General features: G+C 47.6%; 4 protein-coding genes across 7 annotated transcripts; 1 reads left to right on the top strand and 3 right to left on the bottom strand.

Moving 5' to 3' along the window:
- Nucleotides 1–292: 292 nt before the first annotated feature.
- Nucleotides 293–1,279, bottom strand: atp5mg (ATP synthase membrane subunit g). The gene is made up of 3 exons (XM_088441565.1): nt 1,111–1,279; nt 596–756; nt 293–486 (listed from the first exon to the last, which is right to left on the bottom strand). Exons 1-3 carry the CDS (start codon nt 1,160–1,162, stop codon nt 388–390), a joined length of 312 nt encoding a protein of 103 aa, XP_088297691.1. The 5' UTR covers nt 1,163–1,279; the 3' UTR covers nt 293–387.
- A 718-nt stretch (nt 1,280–1,997) lies between these two features.
- On the bottom strand, nt 1,998–5,227 carry LOC148408257 (polyubiquitin-C-like). Of its 2 annotated transcripts, none has more exons than XM_088441554.1 (2): nt 5,108–5,227; nt 1,998–4,380 (listed from the first exon to the last, which is right to left on the bottom strand). In XM_088441554.1, exon 2 carries the CDS (start codon nt 4,370–4,372, stop codon nt 2,087–2,089), a length of 2,286 nt encoding a protein of 761 aa, XP_088297680.1. In that variant the 5' UTR covers nt 4,373–4,380; nt 5,108–5,227; the 3' UTR covers nt 1,998–2,086. The 2 variants fall into 2 exon arrangements, with proteins under 2 accessions (XP_088297680.1, XP_088297679.1); XM_088441553.1 differs by lacking the exon at nt 5,108–5,227 and adding an exon at nt 4,955–5,098.
- Nucleotides 5,009–10,614, top strand: LOC148408256 (acidic mammalian chitinase-like). Of its 2 annotated transcripts, none has more exons than XM_088441564.1 (12): nt 5,009–5,127; nt 7,520–7,580; nt 7,647–7,685; nt 7,760–7,786; nt 7,968–8,169; nt 8,247–8,297; nt 8,372–8,537; nt 8,722–8,846; nt 8,929–9,028; nt 9,104–9,268; nt 9,349–9,432; nt 10,065–10,614. In XM_088441564.1, exons 3-12 carry the CDS (start codon nt 7,661–7,663, stop codon nt 10,215–10,217), a joined length of 1,098 nt encoding a protein of 365 aa, XP_088297690.1. In that variant the 5' UTR covers nt 5,009–5,127; nt 7,520–7,580; nt 7,647–7,660; the 3' UTR covers nt 10,218–10,614. The 2 variants fall into 2 exon arrangements, with proteins under 2 accessions (XP_088297690.1, XP_088297689.1); XM_088441563.1 differs by having other exon boundaries at nt 5,599–7,580.
- On the bottom strand, nt 10,066–15,133 carry nherf4b (NHERF family PDZ scaffold protein 4b). Of its 2 annotated transcripts, XM_088441561.1 has the most exons (10): nt 15,113–15,133; nt 13,906–13,948; nt 13,555–13,613; nt 13,274–13,479; nt 12,479–12,683; nt 12,256–12,392; nt 11,489–11,693; nt 11,220–11,416; nt 10,986–11,141; nt 10,078–10,913 (listed from the first exon to the last, which is right to left on the bottom strand). In XM_088441561.1, exons 1-10 carry the CDS (start codon nt 15,126–15,128, stop codon nt 10,878–10,880), a joined length of 1,260 nt encoding a protein of 419 aa, XP_088297687.1. In that variant the 5' UTR covers nt 15,129–15,133; the 3' UTR covers nt 10,078–10,877. The 2 variants fall into 2 exon arrangements, with proteins under 2 accessions (XP_088297686.1, XP_088297687.1); XM_088441560.1 differs by having other exon boundaries at nt 10,066–10,913; nt 11,220–11,693.
- Nucleotides 15,134–16,127: the final 994 nt, after the last annotated feature.

Genomic DNA, 16,127 nt, shown 5'->3' with positions numbered 1-16,127 from the left:
AATCGCAGCTCAGCGCGGCGACGTCACGCGAGCAAACCAAGAAAACGGGTGAGCCGCGATCGGTCATCGCCTGCGCAATCGTCGGATTCAAAACAAGAAGCGTTTAACGCTTGCTTGCGACAAGAATCGAAGTACCAGCGAGGGCGGGCGCATGGAGCATAATGTGAAGAAACGAGGAGAGTCGACTTCCCCTCCGACTGCACAGGTGAAGAATACGAAGATGTGCTTCGCGTATTACGACGTGCGCGTGGAAGTTATAAAGTCCATACCTACCACGTCGAGAGGAGAAAGATTTGGTTTTTGTCATAATAAACATCTGTTTATTGTTCCCAAACGTTTCGCGGGGCGTCGAGCGCACGATGCCCAAGCGGAAAAAGTCCCAACAGTTCAGACGTTATAGCCGATGATTCCTCCTTTACCGATGCACTCGCCAATGTAAAACCACATGAGTACTTCGGTAGCCACCAGCCCGTTTCTGAGAGCGTCCTGCAAAGAAAGAGGAAAAAGAGCAGTGAGTTGTAGCCAATGCAAAACGTGCCGCGAAACATCCGAGGGGACCTCGAAACGAGCCCCGTCGCCGGCCGCGTAAACGCACCTTCACGGTTGTTTGTCCGAGGCGTCCGGTCTGGAAAGCCTTGACCAAGTTGGATGCCCCCTCGATGGCCTTGGGGATCTCGGCCGGACTGGGTGGAACGAGCTCGACGCGGGCGTAATGCCAAAAGGTCGCTAGCCGAGGTTTGGAATAGGTGACGGCGGCTGACGAGACGAAGGCACGCAATTAACAAACGCTATGAAAGCCGTCGCCAACGTCAGCGAACATGCACGATCAACGAACGCTGTGAAAGCTAACGCTGACTTGAGCCAACGTACACAATTACCGAACGCTATGAAAGCCGATGCTAACGTTAGCTCCGAGCTCTCGTCAATGATCGCCCGGCAACCGGCGACTACGAAGCCATTGAATTCCAACGAAGACCTGCTATGAGGCGTCAACTCGCATTAGCCACCATCTTCATTTGAATCGAGTTAGCGAATAGCCAATCGATGTCGGACGAACAGGGTCGTGCAAAGCAACGCCGACGCCCAACTGGACACGAGTAAACGACTTACCGCCAACCAAAGTCGGCACTTTGGCGACCAGCTTTTGCACCGCTTGTGCCATGTTGAGACGTTAAACGTGGAAGCGTTCGACAGCCTGCCGCGAGCTTACTGAATGTCACCTCCAGCGAAGGACCCCAAGGAGCTGCCTTGAGAACTGCCTGTCCGTAAATGTCCCGTGTCCTAGAAACCAGAAAAATATTAGCTATCAATTCCGTGTCCTATACATCAGAAAAATATTAGCTATCAATTCCGTGTCCTATAAATCAGAAAAATATTAGCTATCAATTCCGTGTCCTATAAATCAGAAAAATATTAGCTATCAATTGATAAGTTGATGTATTTCTGCAACCTTCCGTTTTTACACATATTGTGTTTTTTTTTTTCAAACCAAAACAGCCTTGTCAAATCCAGTGCAAAACCCACTATTTGCTTGATAAACGCTCCCTAGAAGAAACGTTTAAAATAAATGCAACATATTTCCAAGTGTTATTTTTGTCCAGATTTAATATTAACATTTTTGAGCTCTGAAGTGCGCCTTCGGCGGGTGGAAGGAAAAATCTAGTTTGCCAAGAAAAATCTTCACCCAAACGCATGTTTGCTTTTGCTGCTTGTATCAAAGCGGGCATCCAAAAGCTGTGGCGACATACCGCGAGTGCGGTCACGCTTACCTGCTCGCAGTGGGCTTAACGCCAAGCTTCTCGCGTTCGGGGACTTTACCCGAGCAAACGTTGGGAAGGAAGGAGCAAGAGTGGTCTCATCGATGATGTCGGCGCAGTGCATTAAAAGTGTGTGATTTTGGCAAACTTCGCCCTTAAAGCCATCAGTGGGGGACGGAGGGGCACGGGAGCCATGCCCGAAAGCCACCGCGCGGCCAACCGACAAATGACAACACTCTGTGGCTTTATTCATCTTTTATCAAATCACATTCGGCAAGGCAGACATAACCAAACAGCTCGGGAGGTTTAGGACGAAATCCTGCGTTACTCTAAGGCCCACCTCGCAGACGCAGGACCAGGTGGAGGGTGGAGTCTTTCTGGATGTTGTAGTCGGACAGGGTGCGGCCATCTTCCAATTGCTTCCCGGCAAAGATCAGCCTCTGCTGATCGGGCGGAATGCCTTCCTTATCCTGGATTTTGGCTTTGACGTTCTCAACCGCGTCGCTGTCCTCTACCTCCAGGGTGATGGTCTTGCCGGTGAGGGTCTTGACAAAGATCTGCATGCCGCCTCGCAGACGCAGGACGAGATGAAGCGTTGCCTCCATCTGGATGTTGTAGTCGGAGAGGGTGCGGCCGTCTTCCAGCTGTTTGCCAGCAAAGATCAGCCTTTGTTGGTCGGGGGGAATGCCTTCCTTGTCCTGGATTTTGGCCTTCACGTTCTCAACGGTGTCACTGTCCTCAACTTCCAGGGTGATGGTCTTACCGGTCAAAGTCTTCACAAAGATCTGCATGCCGCCCCGGAGACGCAGAACGAGATGAAGCGTGGCCTCCTTTTGGATGTTGTAGTCGGAGAGGGTGCGGCCATCTTCCAGCTGCTTCCCGGCAAAGATCAGCCTTTGTTGGTCGGGGGGAATGCCCTCCTTGTCCTGGATTTTGCTCTTGACGTTCTCCACGGTATCCATGTCCTCAACCTCAAGGGTGATGGTCTTACCGGTGAGAGTTTTCACAAACAACTGCATGCCGCCCCTCAGACGGAGGACAAGATGAAGCGTTGCCTCCTTTTGGATGTTGTAGTCGGAGAGGGTGCGATCGCATCCCAGCTGTTTGCCAGCGAAGATCAGCCTCTGGTGATGAGGCGGAATACCTTCCTTGTCCTCAATTTTGGATTTGACATTTTCAACCGAGTCGCCGTCTTCTACTTCGAGGGCGATGGTCTTCCCCGTTAGGGTCTTGACAAAGATCCGCATTCCCCCTCTCAAACGCAGGACATGGTGGAGGGTGGACTCCTTTTGGACGCTGTAGTCAGAGAGGGTGCGACCGTCTTCCAGGTGTTTGCCAGCAAAAATCAGCTTCTGCTGGTCGGGGGGGATACCTTCCTTGCCTTGGATTTGGGCCTTGACCTTCTCCACGGCGTCGCTGGCCTCCACCTCAAGAGTGATGGTCTTGCCGGCGAGGGTCTTCACAAAGATCTGCATTCCCCCTCTGAGACGCAGAACCAGATGGAGGGTGGACTCCTTCTGGATGTTGTAGTCCGAGAGGGTGCGGCCATCTTCCAGTTGCTTCCCGGCAAAGATCAGCCTCTGCTGGTCGGGGGGAATGCCTTCCTTGTCTTGGATTTTGCTCTTCACGTTCTCAACCGTGTCGCTGTCCTCCACCTCGAGGGTGATGGTCTTGCCGGTGAGGGTCTTGACAAAGATCTGCATTCCGCCTCGTAGTCGCAGGACGAGATGGAGGGTGGACTCCTTCTGGATATTGTAGTCGGAGAGGGTGCGGCCATCCTCCAGCTGTTTGCCGGCAAAAATCAGCCTCTGTTGGTCCGGGGGAATGCCTTCCTTGTCTTGGATTTTGGCCTTCACGTTCTCCACGGTGTCGCTATCCTCAACTTCTAGGGTGACGGTCTTTCCTGTCAGCGTCTTCACAAAGATCTGCATCCCGCCTCGCAGGCGCAGGACGAGATGGAGGGTGGACTCCTTTTGGATGTTGTAGTCGGAGAGGGTGCGGCCATCTTCCAGCTGTTTGCCGGCAAAGATCAGCCTCTGCTGATCGGGGGGGATGCCTTCCTTGTCCTGGATTTTGGCTTTAACGTTCTCAACGGTGTCGCTGTCCTCCACTTCAAGGGTGATGGTCTTGCCGGTGAGGGTCTTGACAAAGATCTGCATGCCCCCTCTGAGGCGCAAGACGAGATGGAGGGTGGACTCCTTCTGGATATTGTAGTCGGAGAGGGTGCGGCCATCTTCCAGTTGTTTGCCGGCAAAAATCAACCTCTGTTGGTCGGGAGGAATGCCTTCCTTGTCCTGGATTTTGGCCTTCACGTTCTCGACGGTATCGCTGTCCTCGACCTCGAGGGTGATGGTCTTGCCGGTGAGGGTCTTCACAAAGATCTGCATGCCACCTCGCAGTCGCAGTAATAGAAAGAGGGTGGACACGTGGTCGATGTTGTAGTCGGAGAGGGTGCGGCCATCTTCCAGCTGTTTGCCATTAAATATCAAGCGTTGCTGATCCGACGGAATACCTTCCTTGCCCTGGATTTTGACTTTCACTGTTTTTACAGTATCACTGGCCTCGACATCGTAGACAATTGATTTGCCTTCGAGGTTCTTCACAAGGATTTGCATGTTTGCACCTAAGAAAACAAAGAAGAAAATATTTTACTTCACTCATGTTGGACCGCTCAAAGTCAAAAGAAAGTATTTTGAAAAAACGCCGCTCTACCACTTGCGGTTTTTCCTTTCGTGATCATTAAAATGATCTGAACTATTGACGCGCTTGTCACAATACAGCGCTACCGCCAGTAATACATGGGGTCCCCTGTAAGATTGTATGTTCAATAGCGACAAAAAAAGACTTCAAAAATATGTGCAAGGTCCCTTTTGAAAAGCTTATTTTTGCTACATTTGCATGCGTTGGCAAGCGTTTAGGTTCTCAGGTCACGCCAAAAATCAACAGTTTTTGAAATCTGGTGCTCTTTTTTATTTGATGTTTTTAATAAAAGTACGTGTTTTGAAACTAGTCAGTAGAAGTTACGCCTCTGCTTTTCCCAAAACTTTACAATCTTTGAAAGCCCCGTGTGAATTCCACAATGAATATCCGGTAAGGTTTGGACTTTCGATGAAATAAAATGTGATTGCACGTCCTCATTTTTTTTTTTTTTTTTTTTTACAATGTATCAATTGAAGGGTTGTCAAAGCTGTGCTCACAATAAATATCACCGGAAGCGATTCCAGGCAGGAAATGGTCGAATTTGTTTTCATATCAACCGGTCTGGTTTCCTCCATCCTGTGCTGATGTCTGGGGATTTTATACGGTCGTCACCGTAATTATCATAAAAACAAAACTCCAACGAATCTTACCCTTCGCGTTTAATGCAGAGGTGAGCAAAGTTAGAGCCGGCGTCTCGTGACGTATGATTACGCTTGCTTTATTCGGCCAGCGTCATATGGCGAATGTATTTTTATGAACGCCTGTGTAAGATCTTTCATAGTTTTTGACGTGTGTTTAGTTTGCACTTTCCGCGATCACCGCCTGCCCACGACGTTGCCACCCTTTCTGGCCGGAGGACGGCGATGTTGCCTTTGCAAACGCGCTGCAGTCGAGCAAATGGATTTTGAACTTTCCCCCCATTTCCACAAAGTTTTAATGGAGTGGATTTCCCACAATAGCCCCAGTTTTCCAGTGAGACCCGAAATGAAAAATGTGATTTAAAAAACAAAAAACAACCATTTTCGTTCAAAATGCCCAACTCTTACCACTTTGGACGAAATGTGTGATTTCGTTAGGTTCTTTTTATTACAAAAACGAAATAGCGTTGAGTTTCTAGGTTTTGGTTTTGTTTTTTTCACAGTCCACATGCTTCTCCGGAAAGTCGAACTCTAAACGCCACACCTTTGCTTCCCTTTTTGGGGTGACGTCATCGGGTTAGGGAGAAATGAAAAGGTGCTTCCTTTCGAACACAAAACGCCAGGGCTCTTTCAAACGAGTTCCACTCCATTCAAAGGCATGTGACTGACTGCTTGATCATTTTGCTGGCTCTTAAATGAATGAAGACTTCATTTTAGTTTGGGGGTTTTCTAAATGTAACCGTAAATATGGAGATTATTATGAAAATTAGTTACATGTCGGTACCAGTTAAAAGTTTGGAAACGCATTCAATGCTTTTAGTATTTATTTTTGCTACGTTGTCAATTAAAACCGTTAAGTCCACGTTACGAAAAACTACCTACGTCACTTTGTAAAGTAAAATAAAAATGAAAGACGACATAGCCCAAGACACCAAATAATGCTAGCTCGCCAATGCCGTGCTAATACGGAAAGTAAAGCTTGACTTTACTGCAGCGCGATGTTAACAATCCACCATGCATTTGCACATTGTGACTCAAACTCACAGAATAGAAAGTTGAATGTACAGGCAATCCACTGGAGGCGCGCGCACACGCACACGCAAAGTCTTGCACGCTAAAGTTCTATAGTTCGGAAGTTCTGCCGCGGTTGTTTCGAAAAGACTTTGCGCTCGCAGGTTTTAGCTTCGTAGTCACAAGACAAACAAAGACAATTTTGATTCGTAGTCACAAGGAAGACTTTCCTAGCCGTCTTTCCTAACCACTAGAAAAATGTTCAAACCCCTCACGAGGAAATTGTCACACGATTTAGACCCGTACTCAGAACATAGGACTAATACCGATACATCGTACTGATAGCAATAGTTCAACACGCGTATGTCTTTGTGACAGCGATCTTCTAGCTCTACCACGCTAGCACTAAAAACGTGTTTATGTACTTGAAATCGTCAACTTTTGTTTGTCCCGGGAATCGAAAGGTTACCACCGTAAAATACTGGGTGTATTGTTTACTGAAGATGCCTTCTTAATTATTTAATTAGTTTTTGTTACATTAATCATTCCACGGTTTTTAAAGTACAGTCGAAGGTGAAGCCTCAGCGATTTTTTGTGAGTTGAATGGATGGTTTGTCTCCGTGTTGCACGGGTTTTGGAGCACATAAATCTTCTCTATGAAGAGAATGTGAGAAAAGGTGGATTCCAATCGGTGGAATGACATGAAATGAATGGCTCTGCGCACTGCTTTGGTCATTTAGATGATGAGATACAATCCCAGTTAAGTAAAATAACTGAACACAGCGGAGCTAAGATGTGAGCGTAAAGCGCTCGTTGAATCAGGTAGAGCGAAACAAGTCAAATCCGCAGCACTAAAAGGTCATCCCGCTCGCCAAGTGCAGTTGAGGGGGCATCGTGGTTTGCGTGCGCTTTGCCCAGTCAGGACGTGGGCGTGTAATTCTCAAGTTTACGAAGACGTTTCCGAGGAGATTTTGCCTTCTAATCGAACCTTCCGACAGGACGCAGAGCCAAACGAGAAGCCGATCAACAGCTGAGTGCGTTCGTTAAAACGAATGACGGCACACTCTGAACGGTCGTCGAAACAATACGGCAGTTGTTTGCAGCTTTGCCACAAACAGCTGATGCGCGAGGTAGCGTTGCAAAATTCTCCAAACCTTTCAGTCAAAGTTGCTCTCAACGGGCAATTAACGGCTGATTAGAGTTAATTAGGGGTGTAACGCGCGCAGCTCTCTCGCTAGCTTTTGTGCAGATGGCAGCACCTTTGTTTTTTGTTTTTTTTTTTTGGGGGGGGCACTTCACGATTGGCTATAAGCAATTTTGATAATGAAGGCCTGATGAGAAGATGTGGAAATCCTTTGAAAAGAATGAAAGAACCGCCTTGTTGTCACACCTTGCTCTTCTACCGTATATAAGTGACAACATCTCTTCATTGGCCGTCAGCGTAGCGAGGCAGTCGCAAGCGGTCTTTGTGTCGGTAAGTACGCGTAGATTTACTTGTCCCCTTCGGTGGATTTGAAATCTATGTGGAATGCTTTCAAAGGAACCAGCAACAAGATGCACAGGATCATTCTTTTGGCGGGTAAGCCGTTTTGCGTCGTCGGTGTCGGACAGACGTACGAAGTTCAAACGTTCCTGACAAATTGTGATTTGCAGGTCTGTGTCTGACCTCTGCGTGGTTGGGTGAGTGTGTGCTGGAACCATTTCTAGATCCGGCGAGAACATTTTCAGAGTCAAAGTCAAGTGCCCCGGCACTTGGGGTTCGGTTATCGACGACCAGGCGACGGGAATCTTTTACCGGCCTCCGCCAAAAAATGTCCATTTGCGTGTGTGCGACATTTGTGCGATCGTCCCGACGCTTCAGGTTCCAGCAAAAGACTGGTGTGCCTCTACAACAGCGTCTCAAACCAACGTCTGGGGTCGGCGGCTTTCGAGATCGCCGACATCGACCCGAACCTCTGCACCCACGTGATCTACAGTTTTGTCCGCGTCGATCTGGGTTTTAAAATTTCCCCTCGCTTTGACGACGTATTGAAATTTCCGTTCTTCAAGAATCTGAAGTACAGGTCAGGCCTCGATCTAATGGCCCCGCCTCCTTTTCATTCCCGCGAATTTTCTCCAATGATCACGTTTCGTCCCTCAGTAACCCGCATCTGAAAACCCTCTTGGAGGTCAACGTAATATCAGATCTGATGTAAGTCCCTGTGCACTTTCTGTGACCGAAGGACAACAGGGAAAGAACTCAGTTTGTGGATTTGTCTTCGGCAGATTCCGCCACCTGATAGCCCAGCGAGCAAATAGGGCCACCTTTATCCAATCGGCGCTCTCCATTTTGAGAAATCCAAGCTATATGTTTGACGGAATCAACATCGTGTGGCTGAATGCCGGCGAGGCATCCGATCAAAACAAGGAATATTTCACGATGCTCATCCAGGTATCCGCTCCATATTCTCCTTTGCTTCTTTTTCTTCTTCATTTTCCGGCCCTGTTTTGGTGGGCTAGTTTTCGCGCACATTAAAAAAACATTTGTAGATGTAAAGCCTACTGTCCATCTAGTCGCCGCCTGAAACCGACAGGGCCGTTTGGCTCAACTTGACAAAGTCTTTGCGCTTTTTCAGGAACTCCGAGAAGCCTTCGCGGCGGAGGCGGAATCGAGCGGATACGAAAAACTCCTGCTCACCGCCAGCGTCGCCGCCAACCCCTTGCTCGTTACTCGGAGTTATGAGGTCAAAAAGATCGCGGCGTAAGTACCCGGTTTGAAACGGCTCTCGCGCCGCGTCCTTTTGATGGTTGGCGGAGCGGTTGACCCCTCTGCCTTTTACCAGCGACATAGACTTCTTCAATGTGATGACGTCAGATATCGAAAGGATCTTTCTGAAAAGCCTTCCGTCTTTCTCTACTCCAGCCCAGTCCTTCAGTAATGCGGTGAGTTATAAATAACCAGCGCCAACTCCTCCACGTGCCCGCCCGCCCGCCCTAAGTGTTTCCCCCCTTCGTTAGACCTATGCAGTAAACTTCTGGAATAAGGAGGGAGTACCTACCCAGAAGATCAACATGGGAATCGGGGTGTTTGGAGAAGCTTATTATTCGGACAATCAGGGCAGCATTTACCCGGCGGGAAGCTATTTGGCCGATTTACCAGGAGGCTTCTTGGCCCGTTGGGAGGTCGGATATGAGCCCCGGCAGCTTCTTTCACAGCGGGTGAGGATTTGCCATTTGAAAACCCGCCCGGCTCTTCCTTCCAGGTGTGCTCGTTCCTGCAAGGACTCCGCGAGGGTTCCTCGACTACGCGGGTGACCTTTGACGACGTGGCGTCCGTCGACGTCAAGGTAATCCGATTCAGCCACGCGAAACCCCGGGAGGCCAACTCATTCCATCCCCAAAAGGTCTTTTTCCGATCGGTCTCCGGAGTCCAGGTATCCGACCCGGACGGATGGAACTCAAATGATCCATTAGTTTAGGTCGGAGCCCCCCAGGAAAGAGAAAGGTTCTCTTGCCCCCGCTCGACTATTCTCTATCAAAATTGCATAAGTATACCTAAATCTGTATCTTCTTTAACATTAACAAAAGAAAAAGCCCTATCAATCAACTTTCACCCACTGTCACAATAATAAGTTACTTTATGTAAGTAATCACCACTGTGAACGGATTAGGTTAGTAATGATGACTTACTTTAGCAAAAAAATGAACGACCTCAACTACAAAAGTACTCAATTACTTTAGGTACTACATGAATTGATTCGTTAAGTACTAAAGTAATGCTCTAGTACTTGTATTACCTAAAGTAAGTGACTACTTTGGTGCTTCATTCAATTTTCGACTCTTTAGCTAAACGCTTAGCCGAACAGAACACAAAGGAGCTGCTGTAATTGAGTGATCCGTTTATAGGATTGAATCACTTAATATTGGAACAAATTATTCGCATTTAGTTCTTTTTTTTTTTTCCCCTTTGGCCACAAAGGTCGACTACATAAAGCAACACGACTTTGGAGGAGCCTTTGTCTTTTCCCTGGACCTGGACGACTTCAATCGAAGGTGCTTCAGTCATGAGAACAGATATCCCGTCATCCAACATCTGCACGATCAGTTAGTTCTGGTTTTCGGAAATGCCTAGCCTAGCATGGGTATTACGATTCGCGTCTCGGGAAATGAACTGATTGAAATAATACGGCCTTACATATTTGCCCTGAAGAAAAATACACAATTATTTAGGTGTGTGTGTGTGCGGTAGGTTAATTTTTTAATAATAGCGCTCAAAATACATGATTCAACCTGAAGTTACAGTATGTTTACTTTTATGACAATGGAACTTCTATTTTTAACTCCTATGCTCATTTATTAAGGCAGCAGTCTTTTTTCATTTGATTTGTAATCAGCCACTTAGCGCATTGTAATTCAGGTGTTGCATAATAATCATAATAACGAATGCTAATTTGTGTGGCTTCGTGTCTCCGAAGATTACAACGGCCAGCATGTCTTTCATCAAAGAATCTTTCCAACAAATGAAAATAAATCACGCCATAAATAATTGGCTTGCATTGTTCCTCTTTCGGCGAAAAAAAGGAGTAATGGATTTCTTAGGTCGGTGTTTTTCAACCTTTAAAAAAAAAAGTCATTTTTCACCCAATTGATTGTGCTTTCTGTCCTTGGAACTATAATTGTCATATTTTGCGCGCATTGCATTTACGCCGTTCGAATGGGGCATCCGGTTTATTGGAACGTCGCCAGAAAAACGGTGGAAGTCCCGACGGGAGGTACGCAGCAGGCCAGTCGGTCACGTCTCAAGCGCAAAAACCTCCGCTTCCTCGCTCTGTTGGGAAAAAGAGGGAGAACGTGACCTTGGCGCGGTCCGATGGAAAGGCGGTCGGTAACTCAACCCTACGTGGGCGACGGAGGCCCCGGGACCATGCGGACGGGGGCCGAGGTGGAAACCGGAGCCCGAGGGTCCTTTTTGTAGCGCGCCAAGCCTGGGCGTAGGTGACCCTCCTTCCGTTGGGACGACGTCGTCCTCACGGAAGAGGAGAGGCGATAGGCCCAACTGCGAGGACCGTAGAGCAAATATCGCCGTACGATACGTATACGAACGGTCCAAAGCGGAACCCCGAGTGACGCCAACCTGCGCGTAAAAGTCACGTCCCCGTGGGGCGATCGTGCCGAGCGAGATCCGTCCGCCGCTCTCTCGCACTCTTGCGGCAATCTGGCGATGATGCAACGACTCCGCGATGTCTCCGTTCACCTCCAGCAGAACGTCGCCCTCTCGCATCCCGGCCCTCTCGGCGGGACCGCCGGCGTCCACCTTCCGCAGCACGTGAGCTGCGGCGGACGAGCCAACGATGAAGGGGCGGAGCGCGCCACCCGTGTCGAAGGCGCCGTTTGAGTCCCGACCCGTACGTCCCGAAGGGGCCTTCTCAAAGCGCAGGAGAAAACCGTAGCCCTCGGGCGCCAGATCCAAATGCAGTTTTCTCCATCCGTAGGGCAGATTGCGCGGAAGCGCCATCGCGGGGAGTATCGGCATCCTTAGTCGAGCGTACCTCTTCTCGCTCTCGCTGTCGATCACTAGGACGGTGATGGAATTGCCACATTTTTTCATCTACACAAAATTGTATAATAAGTTGCATTCCAATAAGCTGGCTCCCTTGAATCATTTTGCCTCGTACATGATCGCGACGCTTTTGAAATAGCGCAAGCGGGATGTCTGCCCCTCGTCAATTATGGCCTTCCATTTATCCTACGCAGCCTCGGGCGTTCAAAAGGATCGGCGCGAGGCCGCCGGGCTTAAAGGGACGCCGCGTAAGATTGAGAGCGTTTTTCATGACGCGCGGCGACCGTTGCCCGTAGCCTGAACAGACACGGCGGCCCCTCCATCTAAGGACACATTTATTTGCAGGTTTTTGACATTCATAATCATTACATTCATTCCTTTGACCGAAAAACCGTCTCCATCTTACGCATTGTCCCTTTCAAAAGAGCTCGCAATCAAATGGGTGCGCTTACGCCCGGCCCATGACTACCTTGTTTACTCAAAGGGAGGAGGCCGAAACGAATGCCCGGCAAAACATTCCCAAGAAGGAAACGCCGGTACTCGTAATCATTCCGTCGCGTTCAAATACGTCTGGACCTTGATGGTTAGGTATTAAGCGAGCTGTTTTTACCATTCTGCTGAGGGCAGAGCGCGTGAGATCCGAAACCGTCGCTCCGTTCATCCACACCAGGCGATCCCCTCCACGTACGCCGGCCTTTTGGGCCGGCCCCCCGGGCGCCACCTTGACGCAGAAGCAACCCTTTTCACCTGCGTGGCAAATGGGTAAACGTAACACATCCCGTACAAGCTTTCCTCTCAAACACTCAACGTGCGAGCGGCAAGAGCGGCGTTACCTCCAACGGGTGTGAAGTCGATGCCCAGACCCAAGACGGGATCCCTGGTTACGTGACACAGTCTGGGTGCTTTCAAGTCTTCGCCCTTAAATGCTTTGACGAGTTGGTAGAGGTCACGCCCTTTGGCGATCGCCTGCTCGTACGCCTCCCCGTCCAGGACCAATAAGCATAAGTGGTGCCCGCTCAGCCTTATTCTCCTTGCCACCTGATGGAAAGCAATCGCGGCAATTCGCCAGACGCCGGCACAAATGCACAAATACAGACGCTCGTGCCCGACAGTCGACTGAAGTTTTGAATCTGGGTTGTTAAAAATATGCTTTTAAAAAGCCATCCTCCTGCAATCTTGATGGGGCTAAAAAGTGAAGCTTCGCGATGCTCCATGAAGCACTCGTGCGGTTTTGATTCCTCGAGATGGAAGTCTGTGTTCAACGTTGGGCCGAAACCACTGAATTGCTTCGATGAAGCCCTCTAGTGCCACCTAGAGGGCTAAAAAATACAACCGCTTCACGAAGCTAGGCTGTAACAGCGGTCGACTTTCAACGACTGAATTTGGGCTGCAAAATAAACATCGCGAAGGACGGCGTCGGACTCAATTCGGGCCTGAAGCGCCACCCAGATTTCGTCAAATATTTCCAAACAAAACGCGGACCCCGTCGGACAAGCTAAACATCACCCTACGGTCGACCTAAATTTGGACCACAGCCGTGTCAATGGCTGTTTCTAGACGAGGTCAAGTCCGGATCTGGGCGGGAAGGACCTCGTCCCGGTTCCAAAAGAAAATAGGGACACTTTCACCTCCTGATGAGAAGCATCCTGTACGAAGACATTGTTAACTTCAAGTAGCCTGTCTCCATCTTGAAGTCCGCGGCGTTGCGCAATCCCCCCAGAAAGCACTTTTCTGACGATGTGACCTTGCTGCACGCATTCCACTCTCAGATGAAAGCCATAGGCCTCCCCGTCCTCTTTTTTAAGCACGCAGAGACGTGGCCTGGGCGTCGACTCTGGAAGTGAAGGGATAGAACCGTACTTTAAATGCGGCGGCGACGGCGGAGGGATCGAAGCTCCCGAGAGGGTACCTTCTGCGATGACCATCGACGGGTTGTCTATTCCCTCTTTAGGATTAAATGTAAATGTCCTTCACAGAAAAAAGACAACTTATAATTCGGTGTGTGTCTGAATATTTCATTTGGAATGATTTGCATTGTGTGACTTGGCCGGAGTTAAAATCAGCATTGAGTACAGAGCCAAGATAAGGATATTGCCGCAGTAAAACCGTTATCTAAGAACACGATGTATAGGCCCCGGCGTTTTAAAGATTGCAGTGTTCCAGGACTCGGAACGCTGCGCTTAGCGAAAGTTCAAAAAGAAAAACAAAAAACATCTAAAACTAACGTTTTCATGTCTAGCTTATTCATTGTATACTATACCGTGTTTCTTTGGTAGCGTGGATGCTCATGTTGCAGCAGCTCTCTGTTTACAGTGAAGTTGGTTTCGAGAAAATGGGAAGACAATGTAAAGAATTAGACCAAAAGTACCACAATGTCCCACAAAGTGTCAGGACGTCAATGTGCCGGGTTTCGGTAGCATGCATTTCGATGAATAGTGAAAACAATGTTTCTTATCTGCCCAAAAAACAGAAACTAACATTATGTATCAGTCACAGTATCATTTTAAACTTTGAGCTCAATAATAATGTCAGTTGGCTCCACCAAACTAAAGCATCACCATTGAAAAGGAGCTTTTGCCCACTTAAGTGGGAAACCATAAAACCTGACGTGTGTTATCTTAATCTTTGCTCTCTTTCAAAGAGGGTCGGCTTTCCAAGAACTATGCGAACCACTTGGAATCTACTGTCCAATAGAATCAAAGATTGCACTCCGCTGAAGTTCCCGCATTAAAAGCACACACAAGACTTGAAAAATCCTCCTAGTCCCGTTCTCCGTGTTTGGCAAGGGTTTTCGTCTTGAAAATATGGTCAAGTCCATGATTGTTTCATTATTGTGAATTCTGAGTATCAATCGATGTCTCCGGACTCATAAAGCGAAGTACAACGATCGTCGTCGTTTTCTGTCATAATATAGAACAGGTTCAATGTAAAACGTGTATTTTGTTGCGCCTGAATTTTAACTAACTCCAAGTTAATGTTCCAGGCTGTACAACGATGCTTCTTAAAAATACGGGAAGTAATGATTATCCATGTTCTCGAATGTCTCACAGATTTTAGTCCAACTCCCATAGTAACTTTCCTGTTAACACAGTAAATGGCACAATTTGCCGACGAGAAATTCTTTACGCATTGAATGTGGCTTGCAAGAGCAAAACGCACTTTGGTGCTGCTGCCGATGGATCATTGTTTGCTTTTCCCATCATCAAAGTTTTTTTTAATTGGTGTCTTCATCAGAGTAGAACTCGCTTTGCTAATCATTGTCCTATGAGGCCATGTTAAAACATCAGAATCTAGGTACAGTTTTGAGGTTCGACAGCATTAAGAGTCTCAATCTTGTTATCCATCCAAACAGACAAAGTATCAAGTTGTTAAACAATGAAAACATTTGCAAAATGAATGACTTGGTATATAAAAGACGACTTGTTGAAAAAGCATGGCAACGCGATAAAACCTTTTCAATGTAGTACCTGTACTCGACGCCATGCTGTGCCGCCTCAGAGAAAGATGTAACGGGGAGGAACCTGAACTGGAACATTTATCCCGATCGGTGTGGCTCCTCCCCCCTGGGCACCCGTCAGGGCCCGTGTCTAATCATTATGGAAATGTGTGCGCACGAGCTAGTGTAAAACCTTTATGACTTCCCGTATTAACTTATTGTGATAATCATTTTCAAACACAGTCATGCCACACAATCATCAAATGTAATGTCATGAATGAGAAAACACAGGCTTCGTATAAGGTCACTGAAAGGATCTATCTATCTATCTATCTATCTATCTATCTATCTATCTATCTATCTATCTATCTATCTATCTATCTATCTATCTATCTATCTATCTATCCATCCATCCATCCATCCATCCATCCATCCATCCATCCATCCATCCATCTATCTATCTATCTATCTATCTATCTATCTATCTATCTATCTATCTATCTATCTATCTATCTATCTATCTATCTATCTATCTATCTATCTATCTATCTACCTACCTACCTACCTACCTACCTACCTACCTACGGTTGTTTGTCCTTCTATCTCCTGCGATTGGCAGGCAACCAGTTCAAGGTGTCCCCCGCCTACTGCTCATAGTCACCTGGGATAGACACCAGCAAGCCTTCAACCCGAGTGAGGATAAGCAGCTTTAGAAAGGGATATACTGTATTCACGCTGGACTTTATAAAACCGCAATAGGTTGCTACTGTTTTAATTGACACTTAAAGCCACTAGATGGCGTCATGTTGCAAATCAAAATTACGGCATCTCAAAAGTGTTTCAACGCTTCTTCTAATTTCCTGGGTCTCTGCAAAATTCAATCGAGAATCCAAATGTGCAATTGTACATGTTTAATTTTCCAAATAATAATCCATTTAAAGTTAGAATCAATCAAAATGCCTAAAATGCGGTCCTTCCTTTTTTGGGGAGGGAGAAGAGCCGAAAAGGGAGGCAATGGAGAGGCTATAGCGCTACAGCTCAGCTTT

The sequence above is a fragment of the Hippichthys cyanospilos genome, chromosome 18 (genome assembly GCF_059441005.1).
Source record: "Hippichthys cyanospilos isolate Australia breed blue-spotted pipefish chromosome 18, RoL_Hcya_1.0, whole genome shotgun sequence".
Classification (NCBI taxonomy): domain Eukaryota; kingdom Metazoa; phylum Chordata; class Actinopteri; order Syngnathiformes; family Syngnathidae; genus Hippichthys; species Hippichthys cyanospilos.
This window is presented reverse-complemented; position numbering and strand designations above follow the sequence as displayed.

Excerpts from the sequence above, each read along its gene's own strand:
- nherf4b (XM_088441560.1), bottom strand. Across the intron at positions 11,694-12,255 it reads GCTCTGCCCTCAGCAGAATG|ATGAAAAAATGTGGCAATTC; the intron begins GTAAAAACAGCT and ends AATTTTGTGTAG. Across the intron at positions 11,142-11,219 it reads GACGTGACTTTTACGCGCAG|TTGGGCCTATCGCCTCTCCT; the intron begins GTTGGCGTCACT and ends CGGTCCTCGCAG.
- LOC148408257 (XM_088441554.1), bottom strand. The coding sequence starts at position 4,372 with ATGCAAATCCTTGTGAAGAACCTCGAAGGCAAATCAATTGTCTACGAT.
- atp5mg (XM_088441565.1), bottom strand. The coding sequence starts at position 1,162 with ATGGCACAAGCGGTGCAAAAGCTGGTCGCCAAAGTGCCGACTTTGGTT. Across the intron at positions 757-1,110 it reads AGTGCCGACTTTGGTTGGCG|CCGCCGTCACCTATTCCAAA; the intron begins GTAAGTCGTTTA and ends TCGTCTCGTCAG. Across the intron at positions 487-595 it reads TCGGACAAACAACCGTGAAG|GACGCTCTCAGAAACGGGCT; the intron begins GTGCGTTTACGC and ends CTTTCTTTGCAG.
- LOC148408256 (XM_088441564.1), top strand. The coding sequence starts at position 7,661 with ATGCACAGGATCATTCTTTTGGCGG. Across the intron at positions 8,170-8,246 it reads TTCAAGAATCTGAAGTACAG|TAACCCGCATCTGAAAACCC; the intron begins GTCAGGCCTCGA and ends TTCGTCCCTCAG. Across the intron at positions 8,298-8,371 it reads AACGTAATATCAGATCTGAT|ATTCCGCCACCTGATAGCCC; the intron begins GTAAGTCCCTGT and ends TGTCTTCGGCAG.